Source organism: Haliotis asinina, chromosome 13, assembly GCF_037392515.1.
Source record: "Haliotis asinina isolate JCU_RB_2024 chromosome 13, JCU_Hal_asi_v2, whole genome shotgun sequence".
NCBI lineage: Eukaryota > Metazoa > Mollusca > Gastropoda > Lepetellida > Haliotidae > Haliotis > Haliotis asinina.
The window spans coordinates 3,243,962-3,257,112 of record NC_090292.1 but is presented as its reverse complement, the minus strand read 5'-3'; the positions used below and the strand labels follow the sequence as shown (position 1 = coordinate 3,257,112).

General features: G+C 39.6%; 1 protein-coding gene across 1 annotated transcript; it reads left to right on the top strand.

Annotated features, from left to right (window-relative positions):
* Positions 1-1,831: 1,831 nt before the first annotated feature.
* On the top strand, positions 1,832-10,593 carry LOC137260096 (uncharacterized). Its single transcript, XM_067797788.1, has 2 exons — positions 1,832-2,839; positions 8,656-10,593. Exon 1 carries the CDS (start codon positions 1,935-1,937, stop codon positions 2,829-2,831), a length of 897 nt encoding a protein of 298 aa, XP_067653889.1. The 5' UTR covers positions 1,832-1,934; the 3' UTR covers positions 2,832-2,839; positions 8,656-10,593.
* Positions 10,594-13,151: the final 2,558 nt, after the last annotated feature.

The following is a 13,151-nucleotide window of genomic DNA, read 5'->3' as shown; positions in this document are numbered from 1 at the left end:
TAGGAGCATGTAGTGCACGTGCATGGAAAGCATTATGGTGAGTTTCAGTGAACTGCTCTTCACGAAAACGATAATACACGGCGCTGAAAATTAGTAAACAGAAATTTTGAATTGCCCTAAGAAACATGCGTTCCTTTATTTTTTTCCATGACTATATTAAACAAGTCATGTTAATGTCTGAATTGCTTCACCTGTTCCTTCCTCTGTTCATTTCGGCGGTCGGGTGGCCTAGTGGTTAGAACGTTCGATCATCACGCCGACAATCCGGGTTTGATTCCCCACATGACTACAATCTGTGAAACATTTATGGTGTCCCCTGCCACAATATTGCTGGAACATTCCTCGAAACAGGGTAAAACCCAAACAACTGAACCATCAGTGGTAATCCATACACACATGCTTGTGGAAGAGTCACAGAGTCGGAGATTGTGGCTTATTTGCTTCATTACAACATTCAATATAGAATCACTATATTCTTACGTAAAGCGTCAGCCAGCACATTTCACATGGTGCTATTGTCTTCAATATAAAAAAAAAACTCAGATAATACATGAATATGTTTTCAGCTTCAGTACCTTTGTAAGAGTAGAGCCATACAATAACTATTTGGAAAATGTATGTCAGATGCATGTCGGATGCATGTCAATGTTTGCAGTTTTATCACAATGTTGCCATAGTTTTATGAATGCATAACATGCCATACCGACAATAACGATTATGAAATATGATCCCGACATCAAAGCACTTCACAAGCGGTAACATATGGTATTCAACACTCGCTGTTTTGTCAATAAAGTATATTTTAAGATAAAGCATGACTGATCTATCATCGTAAATAGTGACGAAGCTAGAAAACATCAAAAGAAATCAAAGAACACTGACTGAAAATCTGAGATCAAAGTGCTGACGTAAACAATGAGAGGAGAGGTATACTACATGTAGGTATTACATATGACACATACGCAATCATTCTATAAACATTCATGTTCCAAGGTGTATATATACCTTGGGAAACTCGCCATCGTTCAGAAGAGGAAAAGCTGCAGATGACCCTGTCATGTATGTTTCTAGGAGGTTCAGCGTATATTTTCATTTCTGTCTTCGACGTTGATGAGGTAAACTCTTTGTTGCTAGACAACTTCTTTATTGCAATGAATGTAACGTTTCCGTGTAGATGCCAACACCAAAACGTCGCATTCACTGCTAAAAAAGAAGATGTCTGTCAACAAACATTTTCCCCTTCAACGTATCCTCTCCTAATTTACACGGTGGTAGTAGTAGTATATCTTAGCAAAATGTTGTACGCGATACTTATATTGGTCGCCACTGTTAATTGTACCGAAGGGGGCAAAGAACTAACACGTGGAGGAGCTGTTGGTGCCAGGATATTCGCTGATCAAACGTCGGAAGCTAAGAGAGGATCTCTTGGTGACTTTAATTGTGGCCATGGAGAGATCGTTGACAAAAACGTTGGTGTCAGGATGGTCGCTGATGTCTAAAACCTCAAAGGTTAAGAGAGGATCTATTGGTGGCTTTCGTGGTGGCTTTGGAGGAGGTTTCGTTGTTTAAAACGTGGCTTAAACGTTCGCTCGCCACACCAAAGACCTGGCGCGATTTCCCCCATGGGTACAATGTGTAAGGCCATCTCTGTTATATCTTGTGTATCATCAATGTCGGGATGTAATGTCTTATGTATCATTCCTGTCGGTCCGAGATTAATCAACACATTATTCATGATTTCTGAGAAATTTCACAATGACACCTGCATTTAGCAAACGCTAAGATAAGCATTGTTAGATTATATAACATATATTATATATTTCAGCAAAATGTTGTACGCAACACTTATATTGGTCGTCACTGTTCATTGTACCGAAGGGGGCAAAGAACTAACACGTGGAGGAGTTATCGGTGCCAGGATATTCGCTGATCAAATGTCAGAAGTTAAGAGAGGATTTCTTAGTCACTTTAGTGGTGGCCATGGAGGAGGGATGGTCGCTGATGAAATGTCTAAAACCACAAAGGTAAAGAGAGAAGTTAATGGTGGTTTGGGAGGAAGAATCGTTGACAGAGACGTTGGTGCCAGGATGGTTGCCGATGAAATGTCTAAAACCACAAAGGGAAAGAGAGAAGTTAATGGTGGTTTGGGAGGAAGAATCGTTGACAAAGACGTTGGTGCCAGGATGGTTGCTGATGAAATGTCTAAAGCCACAAAGGTTAAGAGAGGATCTATTGGTGGCTTTGGTGGTGGCTTTGGAAGAAGAATCGTTGACAAAGACGTTGGTGCCAGGATAGTCGCTGATGAAATGTCTAAAACCACAAAGATAAAGAAGGGAGTTTTTGGTGGTTTTGGTGGTGGCTTTGGTCGTGGCCACGGAGGAGGAATCGTTGACAAAGATGTTGGTGCCAGGATTCTCGCTGATGAAATGTCTAAAACCACAAAGGTTAAGAGAGGACCTATTGGTGGCTTTCATGGTGGTTTTGGTCGTGGCTTTGGTCGTGGCCATGCTCGTGGCCATGCACGAAGAATCGTTGACAAAGACGTTGGTGCAAGGATTCTCGCTGATGAAATGTCTAAAGCCACAAAGGTAAAGAGCGGATCTGTTGGTGGTTTTGGTGGTGGTTTTGGTCGTGGCTTTGGTCGTGGCTTTGGTGGTGGCCATGGTCGTGGCCATGGAGGAAGAATCGTTGACAAAGACGTTGGTACCAGCATGGTCGCTGATGAAATGGCTAAAACCACAAAGGCAAAGAGAGAACTTAATGGTGGCCGTGGAGGAAGAATCGTTGACGAAGACGTTGGTGCCAGGATGACCGCTGACCCTGAAATGTAAACATGCAGGTAATACTTATATGGCGTGAGATCCATAGATATATCATGTTCTTCTCTTCAAACCTACTATTGCAAATAGTGGAAGGAAATCCTTTGCTTGTCCTGCTCCTCTACTTCGGAACTCTCTCCCTCTGGCTATAAAATCAGCAGCTGACTTTACTCTATTCAAAGGCATTACAACTATCTAGATTTCCCTCTCTGTACATATGTATGTTGTTATGGTCAATAATTTGCCTTGACAAAGGGTATAAGAAAACCCCTATGAACCAGCAATATATATATATATATATATAACAATGTCTAAAATGCCCAATAGTTTGTATTGACAAAAGAGCAGAATACAAAGTTTCACAATAGAGGTTTCTAGTATAATGCAGTGCAGCGAGTCAAATCTAAAGAACTGGGTCAGAAATATAACATCAGTTCACCAAAGTGTTGGTTTGAAAGTGAGAAACAGTTATATTCCATTTTTTCACAGCGAGCTTTCTTGAAGCTGATCTAAGGCAGAACTCCTGTCATAATAAAAAATACAGACAGTACACTCTCGTATTTCTCTCCCCCTTAAGGAAGTTGTACAGAAACCTTCTGTTACAATCACAGCAAGATAACTAACAAAATAACATCACGTGTAATGATGAGAATAACATGAGATACATCTTTCTGAATTACTATGACATAATGCAAATGCATACATGCACATCATCATCACCACGTCATAATACATTTACAATCTGGAAAGTGCATCAGCACAAATGTTGTGAATGAAACAATAACCATCTGCCAATATCGCTGCTTTATGCAAGTCATCAACCTTTTGTCTTAAGGTCAGAATGAACAGTTTGCTTGAAATCGTCCATCAAAACTAACTGTCTCAAACCATCAAAATTTGTGACTTCCTTAGACCCACACCACCTATCAAGCAATATTTCCTTTCCTCTAGTGTTACGGTTAAGAATTTACCGTGACAACAATTTAAGAAATCCCCTTGTAAACCAGTAAAACAGAACAAAGACAAGTTGTTTACGTTCAAATTCTATATTGTTATACAACGAGAGCACGATATACAGAGTGACAAGTCAATATAACAATGCAGATTTCAGGTACAATTCAAGAGAGACAAAATCCAAGTCAGTGGGTCACAAAAATAGAATGTATCAAACTCACCAAAGTCTTGGTGTGAGAGAGAATCAACTATGGTAAAATGTAAACACAGCGATCGGTGCGACAGCTGATAATGTAAATTCACGTGTTGACGGGATTTCAAGTGTGGCAGAGATGTAAATCCAGGAAATATGAATGAATGTCAGTGTCACCCTCTGCACCGCAACCAGCCCTTATATTTATTTACAAAGTCATTTCCCGAAAGTTCGGGCACAAACGAACGTCGTCAACACTGTAGAATGGTCTCGAAACAGTACCCCAGAACTGAACATCGAAAACTAGGAACAGATAAATTCCGGAATGCCAGAATGCTAAGAGTGTTGACCAGATATTAGAACGAAATGTGATCCATAATATTTACTATTGAAAACACTAAACATTGTGACTCAGCAGTAATCAATACTGAATTAATAACATAAATATACAGGAAATACACACTTGTAACACTAGCAAACTCTACAAAAGTCTCATTGTCTCTCTTCTGAGCGGTTCTGAACTTCTGATTATAAGCCTCAGGCACTAACTCATAAGCTTTCAAAAGTGTACTCCTGACAAGATCCAAGTCTGAGCTTTGCTGTATTGACAAGGCTGAATAAGCATCCTGAGCTTTACCCTTCAGAACAGTTTGCAATAGCATAGTCCATGACTCCCTAGGCCACTTTTGATATTTTCAGCAACCTTTTCAAAATGTAGAAAATATTTGTCTACTTCATTCTCATTAAATTGGGGCTCCAGTCCTGCATGCATTACACCATGAAAAGAGGAGGACTTTGATGGCGGGTATGGGTTTTCAAGCTTCTCATTTCAGTTACTCTGTCAGTTTCCAATTTCCTCAATTATGTTTGCTTTCCATCTCTGTCTCTTTCCATTTATTTCAAGTTTCTTTCTCCATTTCATCCCTTTTCAACTTTTTCATTCCATCCTTATCAGTTTTTCCAGTTTTCTATTTCCTTATTCTTTTAATCTGAAATTACGCTCACTGCAGGTTGACTGTCCAAGGGTCAGGGGACAATACCAGCCCCATTTTGCTGCTTCCACAATTAACTTGTTGCAAATATGCAAACATTTGAAATAGATTTCACAATAGGTCTCAAATGTCAAATGAATTCTATCCCCGGCGATCCCCCAATTCGGTGTTGGTTAATAATATGCCGTGACAAAAGTATAAGACATCTACTCCCAGAACCAGCAAAATACAACACAGACAAGTCTAAAATATCCAAAATTATATTGACCAAACGGCAGGATACAAAGGCTCACAATAGAGGTTTCTAGTACAATACAACTGAGTCAAACCTAAAGTATTGGGTCACAAATATACAGAAAATACCCTCTCTTAACAATGTAATAATAACCTGTTTGCTCATTTTGCATGGACAAGGTGCTTCACAAATGCAAGTATGTAATTTGTATTAAGATAGAAACCCAACAGAGCGGGTTATTGTGATCCCGGCACGGTCAGATCGGTAATTCTCATCATCAGTTCAGGGACAATGCCCCCTCAACACGCAGCCCAGACAGCGAATGGGACTTCTCCCAGGAAACACTGCTTAGTCGAACCCATCAAGAACCTTCCGGAGAATATGAGGCTACCCAACACTGCAGCCTTCTGCATTACACAGATTGTCAGAAGGCCTGTGCTCCCGGTGGACATCCCGGGCACTCTCCTGATCTGCGCCAAGAGTTGAGGAGGTACCAAACCAAGGGCACCGAGAACATTTCTAAAGGCGAGGTCCGCATATCTATCATGCTTTTCCAGACTCTTGCCAATAACGTTGCTGTCAAAAGGGATAGAAAATTCAATATCAAACAGGACCAGATGAGGTTTGTTGAGCTGAATTCATCTCAGGCTGTATATTGGCCTATTCAGGCGAAGGTGTTGGTTGGATTGTTGTTCTGTTCCACACACTGCATTTACACACAATTTAATGGCTTCTCAGACAGCTTCTCCACAAAAGACCGACTCTGGTCACACTTGGTCCAGCAGCACATCGCTGTCAACAAAATCAACATCGAATTTCAGATTGTGTCTAACAACCTTGGCACGCTTACCATAGCTGTGGAATTCCTTCCTTTCGTCGTGAGTCTTGCCATGCATCATCAGAGGATCATCCAATAAATAAATATGTACAAATGTGCACAATACAATTCTATCATAAAGAGCCTCCACATTAATCAAATCCCAACCTCCAGAACTGATTGGCATATGTAAACGATTGAGAGGAACGAGGGCGGTGTGCTCTGTTATCAAACATGACCTGTCTGGCGAGACAGGCAATACTTTCGATATCTTGTTTTGCCCAATCAACTACTCCAAAGGAATGGGAAAAGACTCGAAGAGCAAAAGTATTGGCGGCTTCGAGCATTTCGCTCTGAACTCCAGATTTCCCTTACATGAGATTTATACTCGGACCGAAGTTTATCTTGAATCTGGGTATTCTGGAGATTGTCTCAAACTTTCATTCCACGAGATGCTCAATAACCTGACCGATCCTTCATTAGTTACCTTGTTTTAAATGAGGAGTATTACATTTGTCGAGTTCAAATGACATGTCAATATCGTTAGAGGACTCGACAAGGAAAAGGAGATGGATTTTATCCATTTAGAGGAGATGAGTAAGAGGTGGTGGGGCTATGTGCAGAAATCAAAGGATTTAAAGACAGAGATAACAGCAAAGGACTGAGGGAGTCGCCCTGGAAAATTCCCCTTCCGATTAGAATAGATTCCAAAGTCTGCACCTGCCCTTGCGAGTACATCTCAAGTTGAGTCGACCAGCAACTCATTAACGACTTGAGTAAATCAAGCAGTCGCTCATGGTGGTCAATACACTGAAGAGACTTCAGAATCCATTCGTGAGAGATGCCTTTCTGTAGTTAATCCAGCATGGAGAGGTTGCGGTGGTATGTTTTAACCTCTTCCAAAATCATTTTCTGTAGAAGACGTTGATCCTTTCACCCCCAATATCCCTTTCTTGCCCCCTGCTGCTCTCTGTAAATTATGTCACTGAAAGAGCAGTAAGATGACACGAGGTTTTTCAAACACACTGTGAATAAATTGTATTGTGTATTTAAACAGGTGATTGTTCGGAAGTTTGGGGATCAGTCAATTTTGGGGGATTAGTAGTAGTAGTAGTGGTAGCATTATTTGAAAGGTTACACATGTCGAAATTTAGCGACATACACGCTTCTATAAATGCATATGAAAATTTGGATACAATGATCACATGTCCTAGCAAAATGCTGTCTCACCGAAGGACTACAATGGAGAGTGGAGGCGGACTTGCCATCAGGAGGAGCCCGAGGGCTGCTGGTTTAAAGCATGTACAGCAACTATGGAGGCTTCGCAGCCTTATCACCACCGTGTAACCTCAGATGCGAGTGAAATCTGGGTTTCAGAATATAATTTTCTCATTTGTTAGTGAGATTGTTTGAAAGTTTCGGTCTTATGTACGTTAAAACACAATTTAAGAGAGACATTGAGGTACTATATATAACTTCTACAGTGTTCGTGGTAGGTTTTGTACGAGTGCGTGAAAAAATTAAATGAGAGTTATGTAGCTCAAATCTGGAATCAGCGTATTGAATTTTTATTCCAGCATTATCATTTATCATAACAAACAAGTCTAACCGCAATCTTTAGTGTACGTTCCGACCCGTGAAAGCCCAGGGAAGAATAGGTCTTCAGCAACCCATGCTTGCTGTATACGGCGACTCAACTTGTCGTAAGAGGCGACTAACGGGATCTGGTGGTCAGGCTCACTGATTTGGTTGGCACATGTCATCGGTTCACAATCACGCTGTTTTTTTATGAAGCCTTTTATCTGCAGTTACATTCACTGTATCATCGATAATTTCTTAACAACTTAATGAAGATTTAGACCCACTAATGTCTAAATCGGTGAATGATTCATAAGGTGTATCACCTGTCCTGTCCCCACTGAGTGGTTCATCTTTCTTAGTAGGTGTATCTGCTAGTGTACTAGTCGAGACACACCGTAACGTACATGTAGACACCCGTTGTTTTGGCATAAGGATTATGTCGTGTAACTTCACTTGTAAATTGTAGAACAATGTGTTATCCAGTTATAGCCCCTGTTTCAAAGCTCCATCTTGGCCTTAGTTCTAATTTGAAGAATGGAAATTTCTAAGCTTCGATTTATTTTCGTCTATGAGTTAGCCGAAATGTTTAGATTTGGTTTTGAGAGAGTCATGGGGATTTATGAGAAATGGCAAAATTGAAAGAAGTAGTGGCAAAATCCTTCCTAAACCAAACATCACCTTTACAATCTTTGTAAATGCTTGCAAATATGATATTTACATTTTGTAAATGTTTGTAAATTTTGTATTTTTTTTTCTTGTGCCAAATATTTTGTGCGTATTTTTATGGGATTATTGTGTGAAAACTGCAGGTTGTTGCGTTAAAGCGACTACCTGTTATCACGTATAATAATTTACTGCAGCGTTGTCCTGGACAGAAAAGTCGATTTGTCGTCGCTGATAAACCTGACTGCCAATAATAGAAACATAACTTCCAGGTACAGTTATACAAGCCTCTAGCGTCATTCCAACGGTCTCATCTACGAAAGGAACGAATATGTTCTATATAATACAAGGCTTTCCCACTATCCTCTTGATGATTATTTCATATTTCTGTTCTATTTCAGAATGATGGACACAGACCGTGGGGCTACTATATTGTGACTCACTCAATAAGCATTACCGCAATCTGAATGTTTTGATATTCTTTAGGAGCGTGTGAGTAAGTGAGTGAGTGGGGTTCTACGCCGCGTGGAACAGTATTGAAGCAATATAACGGCGGAGGCCACCTGAAATGAGTGCGGGCTGGAGTCTCAATCCAGCCATAATACTTGAACGCATACTTTACAGTGAAAGTATTATCCCACATATAACATAGGTTGCATGCAAACTGACCACTTATTAACCGTTATTAGGTCATCGATAATCCTAACGCTTTAAGCTCTCTACATGGACAATTTTCTTCTCTTGTTTTGATAGCCCCAAGAGAATTACGATTCATATGCAAAACGAAACAAATGAGTTAGAATGGAAACACTTACATGTGGGAATCCCTACTGCTTTCCTCAGCGTCTTATCCAGAACAGCTAATATATCCATAAGCAGATGAATAATGTATACATGTATATCGTTTGAAGTGCAGCATATTTATCACAGCATATGCTTTTCGTTTATCATCAAAACTCCAAATATCACGAAATATTGCATATGTGCTGTCAACACATACATGATTCTGTTGGCATCGCTAGGAAAACTGTGTTCTACCTTAACACTGTCTGTGCACATGAGAGGCGACTTAAGGGATTCATCAATCGTGGAGGAACGCACGAGTTATCCATGAATGCGCAACTGTGCTTGTTGAAGTAAGAGGAAAAAAACATTATGAGTCTTCAGATAAGTAAGAAAAGAGTCTTTTGTTCGATGAGCTCTGATTTTCTATAGTGTGCATTCCACAGTTTTGAAGCTGCAAAGCATAAAACCACTTCGTTCGTCTTTGTTTTGGTTTTAGGAACCTGCAGGAGTTTATCATCGGCTGATCTTAAAGTTCATGTCAACAATAATCGACATGGATGACATTTTGCTGGTCATTGGGCTGACTGGTTCACATTCGATTACATACACACCGACTACATATAACTGAAATATTGCTGAGAGCAACAACAAAGAAATATGAAATACCACTGACTTGGATATGTAGGTGGTTCATAAGAGAGTACGATCGTATGCAGCTTTTGTCTGATTATGAAGAATATGGAAAACATGTCGACGCCTTAATCTTGTGGGTTTATCTTGGACCTGGTTATAACACCAGCTTTAAGGATAGCACAGACTACCAGCACTTCGTTTCCACACTGGTTTTTAGTGATCAGTCCAGAGTAGTGAATGAGTGCGTGGGTTCGGTTTGCTTTTAGCAATATTCCAGCAATATCACGGCGAGGGACACCAGATATGGGCTCACACAATGTACCATGTGGGAAATCGAACCCGAATTGTCAGCGTGACGAGCGAACACCTTAGCCACTAGGCTTCCGCCCCTAGCCAAGAGCTATTTACTGGTTGTTTTGCTTTTATTCACTCACTTGTCAACGTTCATCAATCAACATATCCCGTTCAATGGGACCTCAATTTAAGGCAGGATCCTTTGACAAATGGTAGCCCAAGAGTCATTCCCTTATAAAGACCCCAGCATCCGAATCTTTCATTGACGTTAGACAATCTCGTTGTATAGTTTCCATAATATCGAAGTAACTCTGTCAAATCATTAGTGAATCCCTCACGGGCCATTCTGCACCTCCGGAATCAACAGAATCCAGTGATGTCTGCGACTGCTATTGTTTGTATATAATGTATCTGTAAGTTTACACAATGGCCCATGGTTGTGATTTAAATGTATGTCAAGAATTGTTTGTGGATTCCTGTTTCATATGAAGAAATATACAATAGATATTATCCATATGTGTTCATGTACACATATCATCTTTGGCTAGCAGCCATTGTTTGTATATTCTGTCGTTTGTGACGTCATTTGACAGTTGAACGTGATGCCAATGAAGCTGATCGCCACACTTCCTTACAGTGTTATTTATTTTGCAATATATTTTAGATTCATGTAATGGGCTCACTATGTCTTACACGTGTTTACACACATGCACATACTTGTATATATATATATATGTGTGTGTGTGTGTATGTGTGTGTGTCTGTGTGTGTCTGTGTGTGTGTCTGTGTGTGTGTCTGTGTGTGTGTGTTTACATCGAAGATCGATTTTTTAATTATTTTCCACAAACTAGGGGAAACAACTACAAAACATGCAGATGATTTGCACGAGGATCATCCATTAAAATCCTGAAACAGCGTATGTCAGATAGATGTTATTTCAGTATAAAGGCCATTGGTGCCCATGTACAACAAATACAAGGTGATGTATGATGTATTCACAATATGGTTTAAAGACATACATCAGAGACTACCGATTGCGCGACTGAAGTTTTCAGTTGCAACAACCAGCTTTGACAGTTCGAGACAAAAGGGTAAATTTGTACTTGTTAGAGCCTTTGGGGACCCTAAAATGAGTTCGACACAACCGGGAATTCGACACATCTAGTTCGACACATCAGGGTAAAAATAATGATAAATATAAGGAAATCGGCAGGGACCGAGATGTCAGTTCGACACATCCGAGAATTCGTCTCAACCGAGTTCGAGACAATGGGGTTCGAGTGTATTTTGCTGATTCCACTGACGTATTTAAATCGTACATTACATAGGATTGGCAATTGTTGAATACGTAATAGGCATAAATAAAGTCCATCTTCCTTTAGATGTACATTGGAGATATAGTACTCAACATCCAATAATGACTTTAATGATTTATAGTAAGATAAATGAACTGACTCATTTATTTTACTGAACATATTTTGCTTTGCAGAATCTATAAGTCCTCGTTTAAATACAGCGAGAAAGTCATTGCCAGTACCAACTTCTTGGCTTTCCCGAACAAAACCAAAGCCATACATGTTTAACAATGTCCTAATATAAGATGCCCAGGTAATTATATTACAATTATCAAGTTTCTTCATAAGAATATAGGCTTGTTTGTGATACCTATCAGTAGGCATGCATAACAGTTTACACCAGTACCGAATGCATTTAACCTGATACTCTATACTAATACAATATCTACCACATTCTGCTAATACTGCGTTACCATGCTCACCTACTCCGAGGACAAATTTACAAAAATTAGAATGGAATTTGTTAATAACTTCTCTTTTCTGATAATCCCATACTTCTGCACCGTAAAGTAATATTGGTTTTCTTTTACTGTCGAAGAGCTTGAAAACACCACTTGCAGACGTATTTGGATATTTATTGGATGACCGTTTGATAGCCATTATGGGTATAGTAGCTTTACTGAGAAGGGTCTCAGTACATTTAGTGCAAGACAGGCGAGTGGAAAACGTTATTCCGAGATACATGTAGTTATATGTTGAGCATTTTATCTGTGATCCTTGTAAATACCATTTCTCAGAATTTCGTAAGAATCCTCCGTTTTGAAAGATTAGTACTAGGATTTCTGTTTTATTCCTGTTGATTTCTACTCCCCATGTCACACATTAGTTGTGTAGAATGTCTAATTTTCTTTGAAGACCGAATCGTCGAAGATAGATAAGACATCTGGAAAAAGTAACAAAAAGAGCTCCATAAATTCAGGATCGACGAATATACCTCTAAGGTCGGCATTTTCTGTCATGACTTGTAATTCTGAAATGAATATTGTGAAAAGGAAAGGGCTAAGAGCGCACCCTTGTCGCACACCACTCAAACATTGGAAATAGTCAGAAAATGAGTTAGTACCTATTCTCAGAGCTGACTGTGTTTTAGCATAAATATCCCTTAACACAGTTAATATTCGGCCATGGATATCGTTTCTCATTAGTGGGTATCAAAGAAGCTTTCTATTAATGGAATCGAAGGCCTTTTTAAAGTCCACAAATATGGAACAAAAGCCACGTTTAGAGAGATATTTCTGAATCAAACTTTGAAGAGTGAATATATTGTCATTCGTGCTGTAATTCTTCCTGAATCCTTCTTGGGCCTTATCGTAAACATCCGCAAACAATTGTAAGCGTTTATTTAGAATTGAGCAGAATATTCCCCCAAAACATCCATGAGGGATATGCCTCTATAACTATTAACATCGTTGACGTCACCTTTCTTGTGGAGAGGTACGATTATACCCTTGGCCCACTCAGTGGGGTAGTTTCCGGCAGCTAATATCTCATTAAAGCTGATTGTAAGATACGGAGTAAGTCATGATCAGTACAACATTTACCATCTCTGTCTTTATACCATCTGTGAGTAAGTCATGATCAGTACAACATTTACCATCTCTGTCTTTATACCATCTGTGAGTAAGTAAGTCAGTACAACATTTACCATCTCTGTCTTTATACCATCTGTGAGTAAGTAAGTCAGTACAACATTTACCATCTCTGTCTTTATACCATCTGTGAGTAAGTAAGTCAGTACAACATTTACCATCTCTGTCTTTATACCATCTGTGAGTAAGTAAGTCAGTACAACATTTACCATCTCTGTCTTTATACCATCTGTGAGTAAG